This window comes from Chlamydotis macqueenii, chromosome 4 (genome assembly GCF_036417535.1).
Source record: "Chlamydotis macqueenii isolate bChlMac1 chromosome 4, bChlMac1.mat, whole genome shotgun sequence".
In the NCBI taxonomy this organism is placed as follows: Eukaryota; Metazoa; Chordata; class Aves; order Otidiformes; family Otididae; genus Chlamydotis; species Chlamydotis macqueenii.
The window spans coordinates 42,794,397-42,813,836 of record NC_141559.1 but is presented as its reverse complement, the minus strand read 5'-3'; the positions used below and the strand labels follow the sequence as shown (position 1 = coordinate 42,813,836).

General features: G+C 38.5%; 1 protein-coding gene across 1 annotated transcript in view; it reads left to right on the top strand.

Annotated features, from left to right (window-relative positions):
• Positions 1 to 19,440, top strand: part of NEK1 (NIMA related kinase 1) — a 51,137-nt gene that overhangs the window by 8,272 nt on the left and 23,425 nt on the right. Inside the window, exons 9-17 of the mRNA XM_086746699.1 lie at positions 877 to 1,077; positions 4,810 to 4,870; positions 8,986 to 9,143; positions 11,497 to 11,556; positions 11,702 to 11,749; positions 11,842 to 11,916; positions 15,005 to 15,183; positions 15,266 to 15,397; positions 17,785 to 17,887. Of these exons, the coding sequence (XP_086602825.1) occupies positions 877 to 1,077; positions 4,810 to 4,870; positions 8,986 to 9,143; positions 11,497 to 11,556; positions 11,702 to 11,749; positions 11,842 to 11,916; positions 15,005 to 15,183; positions 15,266 to 15,397; positions 17,785 to 17,887 (1,017 nt within the window). The remainder of the gene's footprint in view (positions 1 to 876; positions 1,078 to 4,809; positions 4,871 to 8,985; positions 9,144 to 11,496; positions 11,557 to 11,701; positions 11,750 to 11,841; positions 11,917 to 15,004; positions 15,184 to 15,265; positions 15,398 to 17,784; positions 17,888 to 19,440) is intronic.

Here is a 19,440-nt window from a genome sequence, read left to right as displayed (position 1 = left end):
AAAAACTCCCAAGGTGAAAGAGTTGCCTTTTTTGTGTATGTATGTTGTTTGAAGAATACATCTTTATTATCCTTTTTCCAGTTAGGAAGGGAAGAAAAAATATTTTTTCTGTCTTGTTATGCTTGTGGGTTTTTTGGTTTTGTTTTTTTTTAAATAGCTATTTTTATTAAAACAAAAAAGATGAAAATATGAAAATCAGAAGAAAAATGTCGAGGAATAAGAATTTCATTTAACTTCATTTCAAGCTTTTGTAATTTCTTATTGCTTGATCTTTTCAAGCAAATGATTTTCTGACAATGTTGCTTTTCTGAGAGTTGATGGCAATAAGTTATTTTCTCTGAGCTGGGTAATATGTATTGTTTTCTCTTTATTGTACAAAGGAATTGAAGTAATGCCCTCTACTTTTGAGCTTAAGCTAAAGTCTAAGCATTCCTTTGGATTTTACACTGAATGAGTGTGAACGCTTTACATCCTTTCATGTGGAATGTGGCTTCGCTAAAAAGGGCAGAAGGCATGTGATGGTTGAAAGTGTTTGGGAGAGGACATCAAGCAGATAATTATATAATTATTTTACCTTTAATTATATATCATTGTCAGTCTAGATATGGAGGGAAATATTTATTTGTTAGCAAAATGTATATCTCTGTGGTATGAAATATCTGTTTTATGATGTATTTGTAATCAGAATACTTGACAGCACATCATTTTAAACTGCTGATGTAAACTGTTGAATGGCCTTGAAAATTCGTTTTGATATGTTGAGGCAATGGAAAGAGTGTTGTTTTTTTATTTCCCCTTTCATCTTTATATGCAGCCTTGTGTGTGGACAGGCAGTAAGTAATATGTAGTAACTGTGTTCTTTCTTGTGCAATATAGTTTGAAGCTGGTAACATGAAGAACTTGGTACTGAAGATAATCTCTGGACCTTTTCCTCCTGTTTCTGTGCATTACTCCTATGACCTACGTAATCTGCTGTCACAGTTATTTAAAAGGAATCCTAGGAATAGACCATCGGTAAACTCCATATTGGAGAAAAACTTTATAGCCAAACGGGTTGAAAAATTTCTCACACCACAGGTATGGAGTTAGTTTTAGTTCTAATTTTGCTTAAAACATCATAGGACTTCTCTTTTTCTTTATTCTAATTGTTAACATACAACATGAAGGATTGGAATAATAGTATTCCCTAGGACTTTTATAGACACACTTGCAGTTGGGGAAAAAAGAGTTTTACTGTAAAGAAAAGAACTGTGAAGAAAAATCTCAAATTACTCAAGTGTTTGGTAGTTTCCACAAACAAATTTAAATTGACATTTTCTTAAGTGCATTATTTTGTGTTTTTGTATATAGTGAGGAATTATGAGTGAGATGCTGATTTGTTTAGATATGCGTTTTCTCATAAAATGGTGCTGTCAATGACTTCAGCATCACTGCTTTATTGTAATTTCTTAAATTCCATGAAATATTGGTAAGTAAACTAATCTTTTACATTTCTTGATGTTTAAATGTATCACATATATATAACCTCAAAGAAGTTACTCACTGTTCTGTTTAGAATCTGTTGATATCATTTGACATCTATTCATGTCCTATTAATATAAATCTAATCAAAAGAGATCAAGGTTGACAAGTAAGTAATAGTACTGATACAAGGTAAATAAATATAGACAGAGAAAGGACATGGGAGAAATTAATGCAAAAGAGACCTCACCAAGTATACAGAATTTTAATGGATTCTAACTCACAACTAAAGAAATTTCCTGAGAAGGCCATATATAATTGGAGTATCAGCTGTATACAAAATAGATTTTCAGCCAGTCCCAATGAAAGGTAAGATTCAGAAGTCTTACAGATAAGTTTATTCTAACTTTTACAACAGTAATAGTTTGATCAGATTTTATTTCCAGTAACTAGAATGGATATGAATTTTTTATTTAGGGTCAGTCAGGCAAAATGTAATTAGTAATAGACTAATACCAGATAATGATACTAACTTCTAGGTTGAGTATGAATACTTGCACACAAGTTTTCCAGCGGAATCACTCTAGCATGTTTGAGTTAGAGATACTGCGTAATCTTAAAAACAACAAAAAAAACCCCACACTCAGAAAGCACCTTTTACTAAATGTGTCGGTCACTGGCACACTCAAATTCAGCTGGAGTTGGTCATTCTGTGACACAGCTGTAATGTGTATTTTCTTTCAGTTTCATCCATGGCTAAAGTGGTCCTCCCCTTTCCTTAGTCTACATCTTCAACATGTTGCAACTATTGCTGAAATCCTGCTCTTCAATAACAGGAAATCAGTCTTCCAGTTTCATATAAATTTTTAATTTTCATAGTTACTAGGTTACAGTAAAGAGTGGATCTAAATTCGCATCACTTTTTTTTTTTTAAAAAAAAGAGCTTTTTGAGAGGTGCTGAAGAGTCATGTTTCTTTTCTGTCAGTAGCTATGTTATCATGGAAACATCACTTCAGTTACCACAGCTTACCACCCAAATAAAAGCTTCAAGATCACTGAAATACCGTTAGTCAGAGACTGTTCTCATGTGTGACTTCTTGCTTACAGAATCTTCGGATGACAGACTGTACAGGTTAAAAAGTTTCTCTGCTATCATGTGCAGAGTCCTAAATTCTGCACTTTGGTTCTTGCGGAGTGGTGGTTTTTTTCAGTTTTAACTCCTCAGCATCCATTATAACTGACTGGTAGCCTCTAAGCAAATCAAAATAGTCTGGATAGTTTGAGATTCTATAAAGACTATTCCTTAAAACCTTGAAGTTTGTAGACTCATAGCATAGTTGGGGTTGGAGGGGACCTTCAAAGGTCATCTAGTCCAACCCCCCCTGCAAGAAGCAGGGACATCTTCAACTCGATCAGGTTGCTCAGAGCCCCGTCTAGCCTGGCCTTGAATGTTTCCAAGGATGGGGCATCCACCACCTCTCTGGACAACCTGTTCCAGTGTTTTACAACCCTCATTGTAAAACATTTTTTTCCTTATGTCTAATCTGAATCTACCTCCTTCTATTTTAAAACCATTTCCCCTTGTCCTGTCACTACAGGCCCTTGTCAGAAGTCCCTCTCCAGCTTTCCTGTAGGCGCCCTTTAGGTACTGGAAGGCTGCTATAAGATCTCCCCAGAGCATTCTCTTCTCCAGGCTGAACAACCCCAGATCTCTTAGCCTTTCTTCATCAGAGAGGTGCTTAGCAACTATTCAGTTAGTGTTGCTGTCAGTTGTCAGATCGTTAAGTAACACACTCCTGGCATGCTCCATCTCTAGAAAGGTGGTCTGTAGTATGGCCATTATCTGTCTCTAAGTAGCTCTACTGTTATAAAAAATACCTTCGCAGTTCCCATCTTTTCGATATTCTGTATTGGTAGCACCAGTTGTGGCACTCAGCTTCAGCCGGAAGTTTGAGAGCAGGATGTTCAAAAATGAGAAGGTGGTACTGGCTCAGCTAAAAGTCAGTCTCACTCCACATCCTGTGGGCAGTGAACAGTGGACATAAACAGTGCCTGGTGAAGCGGATAAGAACAAGGCAAGCCTACATGACATTGCCCTATAATACTCTCAGCCTTCATCTGTTGTTGTCTCAATTGCATCAGCTCAGAAAGCATCTTCTTTTTTATGTAGTCATCCTCAATAGATTTCTCAGCCATGAGCTTATCTGATTGCGCCTTGAACCCGTGTAGATTTTTATGATCAGTAAGAAATTTCACAGGTCTGCTACTTGTTGCAGAAAGCATAAACTTTGTTTATTCTAAACATTCCTCCTTGTATTCAGTTTTACCCCACTTCTTACATTGGTATTATCATTTGCTGCCCTTGTGGGTTTCTCCGCTTTCTATGCAAAATCACGTATGGCATTCTTGACCTGTCACATTACATCTTGGTCATCCTTTTATAGGCTAAAGAGCAAGCTTATTTATTCTTTGTACTGCAGTTTTTCAACACTTAATTATCTTTGTTGCTTTTCTTTGAACCTTTTTCATTTCCACTGCATGGTTTTTGAGGTGTTTGGTTCAGAACTACATAGAGTATTCAGAATTATGTGAGATGATGATGTATTCATGTTTGAATGTTCTTTGTCTAGACCATTTATTTTTACTCCAGTAAGGCTATTTTCCACATTTTAGCATGCTAATTTGATATGCCTGACAGCACACTGTTTCTGTTTTTTGTCTATAGCCACATATGCAGTCATCTTAGAATCATAGGATGGTTAGGGTTGGAAGGGACCTTCAAAGGTCATCTAGTCCAACCCCCCTGCAAGGAGCAGGGACATCCCCGACTAGATCAGGTTGCTCAGAGCCCCATCCAACCTGGCCTTGAATGTTTCCAGGGATGGGGCATCTTACCATCTTGAAGAGGATAGGGAAACTAAGAACTGCAAAAATCTCTAAAGGACTGGTTTTTTTTTTGACACAAACTGAGAATTTGAAGTGAAATTTGATAACTATACAGAAATCTGAAATGAACTATGCATAAAACTATGTTGATGCGCGCACTAACTTTCTTCTAGATTTGTAGCTAGTTCATAAACGAGATAACGTGTGCTACCCAGAATTCAGTCTAAATTGCTTTTAAAAAGTTATTTGTGTAGTTATGCCAAAAATATTGCAAATACTGCATTCAGCTTTGTATTACTGTTAGTGATACTAAATTGAATACATAAAATTGAGTATTCATTAATATGCAAGTTACAGTAAACATTATTAGTTGCTTACTGGGAGTGGCACACTTCTCTGAAAAGGAGTTCTTTCTAGCTTCAGACATAATGCTGTTGGCTAACTGATCAACTTTTTGTTTAGCTTATTGCAGAAGAATTTAATCACAAAATCTTCCAGAAGTTTGGACCACATGCTGCACCAGGTAAGTAAGCATGTAAAGTCTTTTTGCTTTCAGCCCTGGCGGGATAGTGTATGTAGCTTTGTTCTTGTATTGGTTTTGGTGTGTTCTTATACCTGATTCTAGAAGTTTCAGGAAAAAAAGAGAGGGAAACAATTTTCCCTTCTCCCCAGGAACTAGATGTATGTAGGGTACAAATGATGCCAGCGTAAACTATGGTCCTGTAATACTTCTGATAAGGTGTACTTTTTCCTGTTGTAGTATGCTACGCTTTCAAAATTTAAGGAGACGGTAAAGACTGAAATAGTGGAAATAATTTCTGTGTCATTATTTTACATTTTTTTTCTCTCTTACTAGTGACATGTGGATAATGGGAAATAACATTTCTTGTAAAAATGTGAGAATTTTTGTTAAGATATTCCAGGATTAAGCTCTGACTTCAGCCCAAAGCAGTAGAATTTCTACTACTGGTAGCAAATTAGATCATGGCTCACTTTGTCAAGATGATCTTACCTTACTTCATTTTCCTGCATTGTTTTACCCTTTTTCCTAGATTATATTCTCTTTATTTTATTTATTTTTAATTACTTGAAGCTGTGGTGAGTGCTTTGTTGTCTTTTGGTAGTGTTATGTGATTCACTGATGTCCTGCTATTACGTAGTAAGAGAGCCCTGCTAGCACAGAGTCAAATCCACAATACTGGCATATTTTCAGGAGCTCTGCAGGGCAAACAATATCCCTGAAGGCCATTTAAGCTCTTCCAGAGCTCATCTTCTGCTGACTTTAGAGTTGCAGGTTGCAGTCCAGTGTAATTAGTGGAAGGAGGCCTGTCTCTCCATTCCTAATTAGGAAAACTTTTCCCTGTGTCCATGACAACTGAATAATAAAGCATGGCAGGTGAAATAAGTTTCAATTCACCAGTTTACAGTGAAGTGTTTAGAGTTAAAAGCTCTGGGATTGTGTTCTACTGTTTCTTATCAAGCATGAAAATTACACAGGCTGTTTTGGGCAATTGGGTATATTGCACTTATGCATCTGCTTATGTGAATGAAATCATAGAATGACAGAATGGTTAGGGTTGGAAGGGACCTTCAAAAGTCATCTAGTCCAACCCTCCTGGCAAGGAGCAGGGACATCCCCCAACTAGATCAGGTTGCTCAGAGTCTCATCCAACCTGGCCTTGAACATTTCCAGGGATGGGGCTTCCACCACCTCTCTGGGCAACCTGTTCCAGTGCTCTACAACTCTCAGTGTAACAAATTTTTTCCTAATATCTAATTTAAATCTACCTCCCTGTATTTTAAAACCATTACCCCTCATCCTATCACAACAGGCCCTACTGAAGAGTCTCTCCTCATCTTTCCTGTAGGCCCCCTTGAGGTACCAGAAGACCGCTATCAGGTCTCCCTGGAGCCTCCTCTTCTCCAGGCTGAACAGCCCCAACTCTCTCAGCCTGTCCTCATAGGAGAGGTGCTCCAGCCCTTTTATCATCTTCGTGGCCCTCCTCTGGACCTTCTCCAACTGGTCCATGTCCTTCTTATACTGGGGGCTCCAGAACTGGACACAGTACTCCAGCTGGGGTCTCACTAGGGCAGAGTAGAGGTGCTGAACCTGCTGGCCATGCTCCTCTTGATGCAGCCCAGGATGCGGTTGGCCTTCTGGGCCACAAGGACGCATTGCCTGATCGTACTGAGCTTCTCATCCACCATCACTCCCAAGTCCTTCTCCTCAGGGCTGCTCTCAATCCATTCCCCGCCCAGCCTGTATTTGTGCCTGGGATTGCCATGACCCAGGTGCAGGACCTTGCACTTGGCCTGGTTGAACTTCATGAGGTTGGCACGGGCCCACCTCTCCAGCCTGTCAAGGTCCCTCTGGATGGCTTCCCTCCCTTCCAGCGTGTCAACAGCACCACACAATTTGGTGTCATCGGCGAACTTGCTGAGGGTGCACTCTATCCCACTGTCCATGTTGCTGACAAAGATGTTGAACAGGGCCGGGCCCAGCATGGACCCCTGAGGGACGCCACTTGTGACTGGTCTCCACTTGGACATTGAGCTGTTGACCACCACTCTCTGAGTGCGGCCATCCAGCCAACTCCTTATCCACCGAGTGGTCCGTCCATCAAACCCATGTCTCTCTAGTTTAGAGAGAAGGATGTCGTGCGGGACAGTGTCAAAAGCTTTGCAGAAGTCCAGATAGATGATATCCATTGCTTGTCTCTTGTCCACTGATGCTGTCACCCGATCATAGAAGGCCGCCAAATTGGTCAGGCACGATCTGCCCTTGGTGAAGCCATGTTGGCTGTCACCAACCACCCCCTTGCTCTCCATGGTTTCCAGGAGAATCTGCTCCATGACCTTGCCAGGCACAGAGGTGAGGCTGACCGGCCTGTAGTTGCCTGGGTCCTCCTTGTTTCCCGTTTTAAAAATCGGGGTTATGTTTCCCCTCTTCCAGTTATCAGGGACCTAACCAAACCGCCACGACTTCTCAAATACAATGGCCAGCAGCTTGGCAACTTCATCCACCAGTTCCCTGAGGACCTGTGGATGGATCTTATCAGGTCCCGTGGACTTGTGCACCTTTAAGTTCCTCAGATGTTCCCGAACCTGCTCTTCCAGTACAGTGGGCAGTTCTTCATCCTCGCAGTCCCTGCTTGTGCCTCCCTCAGCTTCGGTGGCAGGACAAGAGCCCTTATTGGTGAAGACTGAGGGAAAAAAAGTCATTGAGCACCTCAGACTTCTCCATGTCCCAGATAACCAGGTGTGGTGGTTTAGCCCGGATCACCACACAGTTTCTTATTCACCCTCCCCCTACCCAGTGAGACAGGGGAGAGAAATTGGGAAGAAAGGAAAACTTGTGGGTTGAGATAAAACCAGTTTACTGAAAATACTAAAAACTACAAAGCTAACAGGATATAAGGATATTAATATATACAAAATATACAAAATGAACAATGTACAATTTCTCACCACCCGATGTCCGAATGACCGACGCAGCCCGTCCTGAGCAGCGATCACAGGAACGACACTGAGCAGCAAGCAAAGGGGGGAGAGCAAGCTAGCAAGGTAGAGGGAACGATGCCAGCAAGCAAGAGAGAAGAAAAGGGTGCCAAGGGTGCCCGAACGGATACCCGACAAGAAATGTCCAAACAGAAAAGGATGCCAGAAAATGATGCCCCCTCCCATGGGCAACCCCCACTTATATACTGAGCATGACGTTTATGGCATGGAATACTCTCTTTGGCCAGTTTGGGTCAATTATTCTGTCTGTCTTTCGCCCAGCTTCCCGCATCTGCACATTAACGAGACTTGGAAAGCCAGACAGTGTCCTTGGTCTCATTAACAACAACTCGTATCATCAGAATGTTTTTATCAACATTCTTCACACACGAAATCCAAAACACACCGGCTACTGAGAAGAAAATTAACTCCATCCCTGCTGAAACCAGGACACCAGGACACTGGTTTCCTTCTGGAGGGGGCCTACATTCTCCTTGGACTTTCTTTTGTCCCCTGCATACATTTCTTGTTGTTTTTGACATCCCTGGCCAGATTCAATTCTGTCAGGGCTTTAGCCTGCCTCACCCGATCCCTGGCCACTCGCACAGCCTCTTTGTAGTCCTCCCAGGCTGCCTGTCCCCGCTTCCACCCTCTATAGGCTTCCTTCTTTACTTTCAGTTGGTCCAGGAGCTCCTTGCTCATCCACGCCGGCCTCCTGGCCTTTTTGCCTGACTTGTTCATCGGGATGCACCTCTGCTGAGCTTGGAGGAGGTGCTCCTTGAATGTGGACCAACTTTCCTGGGCCCCTCTTCCCTCCAGGGCTGCCTCCCATGGCACTTTGCCCATCAGATCCCTGAAGAGGCCAAAGTCTGCCCTCCTGAAGTCCAGGGCAGCGAGCTTGCTGTGTAGTTTCCTCACTGCCCCGTGGATCTTGAACTCCACTGTGTCATGATCACTGCAGCCAAGGCTGTCCTTGAGTTTCACATCCCCCACCAGTCCCTCCCTGTTGGTGAGAACAACAACAAATGTTAGCAGTTCATCCATTTTCCTCCAGCTTTGCTGTTCCAAGTCCTTGGGAAAGGGAAGTATGGTACACTGGCCAGCCTGGATAGGTATAAAACAGATTTTTTTCCATTTTAGCTAAAAGACCAGCTCAAGAGCAAACACTGACTTCAGTCCCACCAGCTCAGAAAATTACCAAACCTGCTGCAAAATATGGAGTGCCTTTAGCGATCAGGAAGTCTGGTGATGCACCTAAAAAGCCTAATGAAAAGAAGCCATTGGCTAAATCTAGACAGGTAGGAAGTTAAGTTACTTAAAATGAACTCTTTTGCTTATTTAAATGCTATGAAATACTATGCATTCCTTTTTAAAATGTCTTTTTTTATGTAGACATGTGCATCTACAGAGAAAGTAGTAGTAGCTTAAATGCCTGGCTTGCCTCATATTGATTTTTTTTTGTTTTGTTTGTTTTAATATAATTATTTTTGGAGACTGCTGCCTTAGGTCTGGGCTTTAATTCCACTGCTGAGTTAGACGTGCTTTGCATGTTTTCAGTTCCTTTGTTGGTGTTGGCCACTCTTAGAAATATTGGAAGTCTGTCAGGTATACCAAGATCATTGAGACTGGATAAGAATCTTTGCATCTTTCTTCGTCATTCAAAAATAATCTAAATTTTTTTCAAAACATAGAAAACATTTTTGGTAATTTTCTAAAGTGTTATCAGGCTGAGAAACTGTGTAATTGGAAGAGGAGTTTCCCAGACTTAATTCCATGAGCTGATGACAAATAGTCTTCTGTGTACCTTCATACAGTACTTTTGATCTTTCTTCCAGTCATCTTCTCTGTACTTCTTATTACATAAAACTCTTCTTTTTTTTTTTTTTTTCTTTTTTTTTCTCTCTCTCTATTCCTTTAATTACTGCATGGCCAGGAGATGTTTATGATACAGCTAGTTTTGAGCTATATGCACGCATCAAACAACTACCAACCAAGAAGCTTCCACTTCAGCAAGACAACTAATTCCAATTTTCTTCTGAATGAATAATATTTTTGGTTTTGTTCTGGGTTTTGGAATTTTTTTTTTCTTTCGTTCTCCCTGTGGCACTTTGGGGAACATAATGCTGAGTTCTTTGTCTGTCAAATTTGGTAGGTGGGTAGAAAATTATCCCTGAGATATAACTTATCCTTGAGGTCAAAAGTTATTGGAGGTTTAGGGAAAAACTCATTGATCACACAAGCTTTGTTGGCTTGTGATACACAGTTGGAAAAAGAGACCAAGAAGAAGGAAACACACAGGCTTCTTGTGTGTACTTAAGAGACCGTGAGGTTTTTATGTTTTAAGGCGTGGTTGTGCAACTGTCTGCTTCTTGGTGTAATCAGTTTCACTAGGCAGATCCAACTTGCATAGAGACACAAAGTGGCAAGGTAGAGATTGAGGAAATACCCTCTGGGAGTCAGTAATGCTACAATTTTAAGACATATTCTTTGTGTGTGTTGTAGCTAGTGACATGGGATAAAAATATAGCATAGAAACAATGGCTATAGTGTAATATAATTTTTTCTCTCTTTACTGTTATTCCAGGATAGCAGCTCTCAACTGGCTTTTCAGAGGAGCATGTAACAACCATCTCCCTTATTTAGTGAAACTATGTTAACTCACTGTAGTTGAACTTGGCTTAAGTCTTTAAAGGCTTCAGTCTTCTGAAGTACTTGATTTTAAAGTATGTGTTTGATAAGGTTTTAGGTCATTGAAAGAAAATACTATGAAGCTCTCTGTGTTCTAGTATGGTCAGAATAAAAAATACTTTAAAATTAACCGTCACTTTTTTTGAGAAGACTAGAGTAGACAGCGTGGTTTATTATGTATATGTGCTGCTTTACCAAGTATTCAATAGTGGATGCATTCTTCTCTTCCACAGGTAACAAGAACCTTGGTTAGAGTTACCCAAGCAAAAAAGCCTAAGGATAACCTAACAAATCTGTTCTCCAAATAAAAGAGAATCTTAATATCTAGGGACCCTCAAAGACTTATAATAGGAACAGATTGTAATGCAGAATATTGCCAGAGAAGAAAAATTAAGACAAAACAGATTTTAAAATTACTGCCTTCAGCTTTCAAGACAGAGCTTTTAGTAGAGGATGAACAAGTACAGTAGCATTTACCCCTAGGTCCTAGCAGTGCTTTTCATTTAAAACTTCCCAAGTAATTAATAATTTTAAACCTCATTTTGCACCTACTAAGTTGTAGGTTTAAGATATTTTTTTTTTTTTCCGATTAGAATTTTTCTCTCATTCTGGCATCATGCTATCTAATTTGAAGTTTCACTTTTATTCAGGCCTTTCCAACTCCAATGAAGAAAATCAATCCACCAGAAAAAAGGAGGAAAATGTTTGAGGCATCATTAAATCATCTGTTAATTTTCAATCTAAGCAAAAGCTAGGTGTAGACTAAGCATGACAAAACAAAACCTTCAAACCTTTCCTCCTGTTCTTTTTATCCAAACATTATGTAACAGTGATTTTTTAAATTTTATATTATTTTAATCTTTGTGGACATACACCAGCAATTGGAGCACTAACCTATCTCTATAGAGACTGGATAGAATAATGGCTCAGTAATAAATACCAAATTATATCCTTATTTTTCAGGAACCTTCAAAAAAGAAAAGATTAGAATTGCCTGAAAAAGAAAAACGCCAGAGAGATCAGGTAGGCAAGATTCTTGAGACTTTCTTTTTCCACCATAGTAATTTTAATGAAATATCTTGTGGTGTGGTGTGTTGTATGTTGAGTAAGAATATGGAGTAGTTTAATTTCCGAGTTGCTAAACATGTTTAACCCTTACATGTTGCAGATCAGTTTACTGAAGGCAGATGAAATGAAAAGACTGGAAAAAGAAAAGGTAAAATATGTTTAAAATGTGTTAATAGTGAAGTTCAATTTTTACATAGTGATTCCTTGAATTACGTTTTCCTGTATTGTTTTCTCCTTCAGATGGAACGAATATACAGAGCCAGGGAACAAGGATGGAGGAATGTGCTTGGTTCAGGTGGAGGTGGTGATGTTAAGGTTGGCAGCAGATGCAGAAATGTGGTGTAGTCTGTTCCCCTCACCTTTGGTTATCTGGCATAGTCTTCTCTTTTCAGAAAGATGTGCTCTTCAAGGTCCGCTCTTGGGGCTGCCTATTATTAATCTATGGTTAATTTAAGAGATACTGTATAACAAACTCTATTCCCTGGCTTTTTGGAGGTCATGTGCAATTTTCATTTTTAATACTTATTAAATTTCTGAATCTCCATGCACCACTTTCTTTTTTCCACTCCTGCTTTTGCTACTTTTCCTGTGCTGAATCTATGCATGAACAGCTTCTTTCACATTCAATTTTACTCTTCAATTCTTTTGTTGAAATATTTTTCCAGGTTCTCATGTTATGATAATGGACCTCTTCCCCTGCTTCTAAGCATTCTTTTTTATTTAGCAACATAAATGACAAAGTTTATATATCCCAATAAGTTGTTCAGAAGGGGGGTGAAAAATCCTGAGTAAATCTAAATATTTTTTTCTGAAAATAATAAACTCTTTAGCCATTCACTTCTTACGGAATTTAATTACATAATTTAATCTGATTCCTATGACGATTTCTTTTTGCCTGTTTGTGTGTGTCATAGTTTCATGGAAACATAAATGTTCTGGGAAGTAGTCTCATGAAGTTATTTGAATATAAAGGTTTGGCTACTTGCATAAGACAGAGCCAGTGCAGGAATTTAAGTATTGCTTTAAGTATTGCTGTGGTATAAATCAATTTGACAATAGAAAATGGATGAAAACACAGCTATTTCTTGTGGTGCTGGTGAGTCTTACAAAAATACTTGGCCTAAACATGTTTAGTAGGGTTTTTGTAAAAAAGCACTGACTGAGCAGTAGAGTCAAAATGAATAGAGGTTTTATTTTCTGTTCCTTATACAAGAATATGAGGAATACACAAACACTTGACCAGGCTTCAGTATCTGCTTATTAAGTATATTATTTCAAAATGGGCATAATCTTTGATGTGTGCCACGCATCATGTAAGTAAAGCTTGAATATAAAAGCAAACTTAAGCATCTCAGACTTGAAAAATTACCAGGTGCTGATTTAATGGAAAAATCAAAAAACATCATTTGATTCCTGTGCTGTCTTTCTCTCTCTCTCAAGATGAAACTGGTAGGCAACAATGCAAGCTTCCATACAACACAAGGTATTAGCTGTATGTGTTCCTGAAAACAATAATATTTCTGATTAACTTGGAGAATTTTATTGCAAGGTCCTTAGACATTACAAACATATGAAGTGTTCTGTTGTAGCTACAGCTGCATCGTTATCAGTATTCTCAGTCATCTAGGGAAACAGGGTTGGTTTCTGCGTATAAGTGTCACTGGTGTAAAATACCATGGCAAACATGCTTTAGAATTAATTGAAATGTCTTCTTCAGATTGCATAGTTTAGTACAAATCTTGCTGTAGGCCACTAGGTTATCGTCACTACAGGTTTCCATATGCTATTAAAGTATCTTGCCTTCATTATCCTTTTCCTTTCTCCAACAAAAACAGAGTATCCGGCAACTCCCTGACAATGCTGTTGAATAGCATTGTTCAAGCTTTCCAACAATGCAAGGCATATAGCCTCTTATGAAGGCAGAGCAGGGTCATGCACTGCATAATTTTCTTCTGTTGTCTTTTGGAGTTGGTTGCTGGCACCTGTTTCTGAGGGAGAGTAGGGAAAGAGGTGGCAAGGATTTGGCTTTGGGTTTGTGGTTCTAGCAGGGGCTGCAACTGTTCTGCAGACTGATGACCATCTGCTTCATAGTATTTGCCTAGAGATCAATCATACTGTTTCTTTAGGTAATCCTTTTGAAAACTGAGCTCTAGTAATGATAGGTGAAACCTTGAATAGTGTCTAATGGAAGACTTTGCCTTCTACTTGTAAAAACTGTAGTCCTGTGTAGTAAATTATTTTTACGCAGATGAACAACATACCTGTGTATTTATTAGAATGCCTGGATAAATCTTTCAGTTAGTAATCTCTCATATGGATTAACACAGAATCAGAGACTCTTTGAAGTTGGAAAACAGCTCCAAGATCATCAAGTTCAACCATCACAGCCATTATAGGAAGCTTTTGATGGGTGTTGAACAACTTAAACTCAGAATGTGAGCTGAATTCTGTTGTCAAATGTAATCTGTTCAAAAACTTGTAAGTAGGCAATCTTGAACCTGTCACATCTGCACTCAACCTTTTTAAATTCATTTAAAATACATAACACCATTCTGGAAGGAACATTGACACTGTTGTTAAAAAAAACTTCCATAGATTCACTACCACGGGCTATTTGACTGCATTCCCCAGATGTAAAGGGAACATTTTAATGCATGTGCTGACAACCTTGACCTTGTTTTGCCAGTTTCACATTTTCTGCATCCATCCTTGGCTACTACTGTACACAGCTGCTTGCAACACTTCCTTATTATTTTCACGTGAAGGTTCTATAGGAATTCTAATTCTTTCAGAATGACAGAGATAATTTGCATAAAGCAGTAACTTGTGGTAGATGCTCCCCTGACCTGAGCTTTAATAGGGAAGCATCTCACTTCTGGTGGTGAAAACAATTACAGGTTGGTAGCAGTGGGGATTCTCAAATAAATCTGCACTTAATGCCATTCAGCAACCTTAGAAGTGCACTTAATTGTTTCCAGCTTCATGGAAAAATGAGTGTTTGGCTACAGATCACTCATTAGTACTTCAGTTAGTACTGTATCACTATTAGCTTTTGTGCTAAAACTTTGATTTTTGCCATGTAGAACATCTATCTCTGATTACACTTCAATGGATTTCTTACCAATAACTTCCAAAGCGTGTGACAGATATCTCATGTATAACTAGACTATTATCAGAGGGAGGTGAAATGCTGTGTTACTTTGGAGTGCTAACAGACAAATAAGTTTTTCACCTATCTGTTTTGTAGTTCATTAAAATAGGGGCATACTAGGAATAAAACTAGGACCAATTCAGAATTGTTGCAGGACATATTAATGCTTTTATTCTGCTGAAGAGGTGAAAATTGGAAGGGCTTGTTAAAACCAGTATTTGAGATTTCCACCCTACCCCTTCTGATTTCCAGGCACCATATTATGGCGGTGGAGGTGGTGTTGGTCCTTCTCCTGTGTCTTCCAGAGGACAGTATGAACACTATCATGCTATTTTTGACCAGATGCAACAGCAGAAGGAAAACATTAGAGTAGCTGAAGAGAGGGAAGTCAAATTGAGATCGAAAGTACAAGGCCGAGAAGTTGTTGAAAGGTATGGCTACCTTCCATGAGAAGTTGCATGTGGTCTGCTTTAGATGAAAATAATGAAAGTTACTGTACATGTTTGTCTACAGAGGAATTCCACCTGGAATACGTCCAGGAGTTCCTAAGGGGCCTGCAGGTCATCACCATTTACCTGATGCTGGTGCAGTTAGGAAAAAAATGAAAAGATTGAAGGAAGTGTCTAAACAAGCCAATGCAAACAGGTTGGACTATGATCATCCATAAATCTGTCCCTACATGTTAGATTCTTGTTCTGTGTCTTGTTTCCTTTAGTAGCTGGACATGTCTCAAAATCACTTTGATCCATTGGTACTGTGCTGTCTGTTTGTGTGTTAGTCCCTCGCAGACCACAATTCTTTTAGAACCAATGGAAATCTTGGCTTCCCCGATAGTGGAAAAAATGGATTACTAACAACTGTAACTAAACTAGATTTCAGCCAAAATCATTGGCTTAATGCAGTTGCAGATAACATTATAAGCCTCCTCTTTGCTTTTTTCATAGTTCCACTTTTTATGCTACCTGCTGAGATACTTCCTTCTGCTGTCCTCTCATTCTGACTGCCTTCTCTATATCTAAGTGTTTGACTTTCTAGCATAGCAGAGTGTCTAGAATGCTCCTAGAATTGTTAGCTCCTGTTTATTTATCAGTGGAAAACTTCTAGGAGCTGTCTTTGTCAAGATGCGAATGCCAGGTGTTACAATGGTGTGCAACTTCTAATGCGGTGGTGCTTATTCTTTGCAATTACCATAAACTTAGTATTTTACATATAAAAGGATTGTAAACAAGTATTGATTTTTAAAAATTCTTTCACTGTTTCAAGTAGTTTATTTCCTCTCCATCAGCTCTATTAATATTGCCCAAAGAACTGTGTCCACACTTGTGAGCAGTAAATGGGAAAATATCTGTTTTTCTAGAAGTTTAGTACATTACTGTTACTAACTTTCCTAGAGGGACAAATGTTCTCGTGCATTATTTAAACTTCTGCAGATCCAGTGATGTATCCTACAGAGGAAGAAATAAATGGAGTTAATGTGAGGAAAAGGAAGTCACAAAATAAAACATTTGTTCTTCTAAATGAATTTATTCCGTTTTATGTTTTAATATAATATATTTTGCCTTTGTAGATTTTTTTTTTCTATTTTAAAATTTGCAGCAATAACCTAGCACATTTAACACTGATGTTATTATTTTGCAACCTGCAAGGTATATTTTATTTTCTCTATAGTAATTTGGGCTGTTGTGAGCTAATTGAAATTCCTTCTGGTACAACCCAGTACTGGAAGGTGTATTCCAACTCTATAAGCTCAACTTCAGCTATATGACCCGGATTTGAACAGATTACAGTGTCCACCAATTGAGTTCATGTGTAATGAACAGTTAGAGTAAAAATCTTGTAGTGAGTCAAATGTGGGTATACAACATTTTCAGATGTTTATTTCTTTACCAGTAACACCTACATAGATTGTCTTGCCTTTTCAGAGCAGCTACAGCATTTTTTTAATTGTATCAAAGTAGTTTAATCTCCATCTTTCTCTTAATTAATTGTAGCATATGGAAATACTTCATTTCTTTGTTGCTTGGGGGAGGATGGGGGTGAGGGGAGACTGAAAAACAAGATGCTAGGATGTTTAGGTAGTGTGTTAATTCATTTATGAATTACTAGCAATGGCTCCTGTATTGCAAAATGATTATTTCTTTACCCGTCTCAGCTTGATGGATTCTTGTTACCAGCTTGTTCTAATTTCTTCCTGCCTGTTGCTGGACCCTCGCTACTCCTCAGTCAAACAAGGCTAGGGGAACCTTGGAAAGGGGATTGCCTCATCATTCTACCATTTTTTTTAGAATGTCTTACACTATTTCTCAGTGTTATTTTATAGGAAACTTCCTCTGAGTCCACTTGCAACCAATTTTTCAGAAACTGGTTCCTCTACAGAATGATCATATGTATGTACTAGGAGACTTGCCAGATGCTCAGTTACGATGACTTGAACTTAGCTGCCTTGTCTACCCAAGCAGATCCCTGACCTGGGGTGGAACATGAAAAAAAACCATTCTGGCTAATTCTAAGGAAAATTCCTTCACAGTCCCTTTAAAAACAAAGATCCCCCAAGATCCCCTAAAAGGAGCTGCCAGAACACTGAGAATACTCAAACTTGAAAGACTGCTGCAGTACTGACCTTACTGACAGGCTCATGTGATGCGTTCTTGCTCATCTCTGAAGGGAAACCTTGAAGGAGTTGTCTTTTTCACAAATGATAACAATAATGAAACAAGCTGAGACATTTTCAGAAATAGTCGCGCTATTATTGTGTTTTGACATTCATTTCTGGAAGGACGACATGGGTGGGGTTTGGTTCTTTGTTTTGTTTTGGTTTTTTTTAAATTGTTCTTTTAACTTAGTTAAGCCTATTTTCCTCTGTTTTGTGGAAGTCTGACTTGTATTTTGTCTGATGAAAGGCATTTTTTGAAGATGCCTTATTCATAGAAAGTTACTTTTGTGTGTGTGTCCTAGTTAGAATGAATGCGGAGGGGTTTTTTGAGTGGCATATTTCAGAAACTTTCATCTTGCTATGTATTGCAATTACTCAGGCAAAAAGGATGGATAGCTGCAGACAGAGCAAAGCAAGTTGAAGAATTCTGGCAACGAAAGAGAGAAGCCATGGAAAACAAAGCTCGAGCTGAAGGACACATGGTATGGAATCTGGTCTTCCTATGTATGTTACTGTTTCAGCATACTTTATGAATCTTTGAAGTAGCATCATAGCCATGAAATGCTGGCTAAATATTTTCCTTAAGTATTTAAAAAAAAAAAAAAGAACAGGAGGTAGGTTTTTTTTCTTTTTGTTACTGATGTTATTAAAATGTAACAGAATTGTGCAATACGTTTCTCATGACTGTAGATTTATTAAGAAAGGAAAATATATTTTTTGGATGTGTCTAGCTTGATATTGTGAATTTTAGAACATTCATTTACATTTTTTTTATCTTCAGAGTTTTAAAGTTTTGATTAAAATTAAACTTCATGTATTATTCAATAGCTAGAACCTAAAATTAAGTTTGATTAAACTAATACAGCTAATGATCAGATACAGTAGTGTGTTTTACCAAAACACATTCTGCTTATTGAGAAGGTATTATGAAGACATCTTTCTCTGAAAAGGTTGATGTTTCTAAAACCTGTACTCTTTAGAGATTAACTACTGGACAGTGTCACACAATGTTCTTTGTTCTTCCTGCTTGCAGTTCTAAATTCAGCATTCCTCTGGGAAATTTGTTTTGCAGTAAAGATACTTTGGAAATTACTGATTTTCACTAAAAGTTCATGTAGCTGAACTATGTGTTTTCATAATGTGGCAAGTTTAGCTTTTGAAGTGCTTCTCCACTCTATTCATATACAACCAAGTCACATATCCCTGCTGAAATTAAACTGACCATGTTGGCATTGCAATGAGATGAGACCAACTGCAGATTTATAGATGCATCTCCTGAGTTAAATCTGAATATCAAATCATGATTCATAGCCAGGTCTTTGTTTCAGGGATTATTTCACTTACAGAAAGCAGTTCTTAGATACTTTGGTTCACTGCTTTGACAGTGAAGTATCTTTAAATTAGTATATATGTTTTAAAGCATAAGCCTTCCACTTTAAAACTGTGCTTCTGTTTTTTAAAACCTCCAAGACCAGTAAATAATTTCCAAAAAATGAACAATTCCTGTTAAGACTGCCTCTTCTTAGACAAATCCTTAGTAGTACCTGCTTCCTTTTTGTTTGTGACCTTGTTGGCATTAATGTAAATGTATGAGATCAATTAATGCAGATATCCAAGTATTCGGGTTAATGTTTCTCAGATTTCTCAACTGAGCCCAAATGTTTTGTTCTTAACTGTCTGCCATAATAAAACAAGGAGGTTACTGAACAGTTGTGAAAGTAAGTTCCAGATGTTTAGGATTTATAATTTGAAGCCAGGGTTCCAAATTAATATACTGGTAGCATTTGCCATTGCTAGCAGAAGTTCTCAGCAGCTTCCTTCTATTTGTGCAGGAAAATAATTTGATTAGCTGTCAGTAGTTTTCCTACAGAGATGGGACTATTGTCCAGACCATGGTGATCTGAGAGGAGAGATCAGCAGGAATCATCAAGTAATATGCAGCTCTTTGTCGTATAGAGACTTGTAAGTCAAATGACTCACACTAATTTACACAGCTTCTGTTAAATACGGTTGCTGTCAATTTTAATTTTCAAGT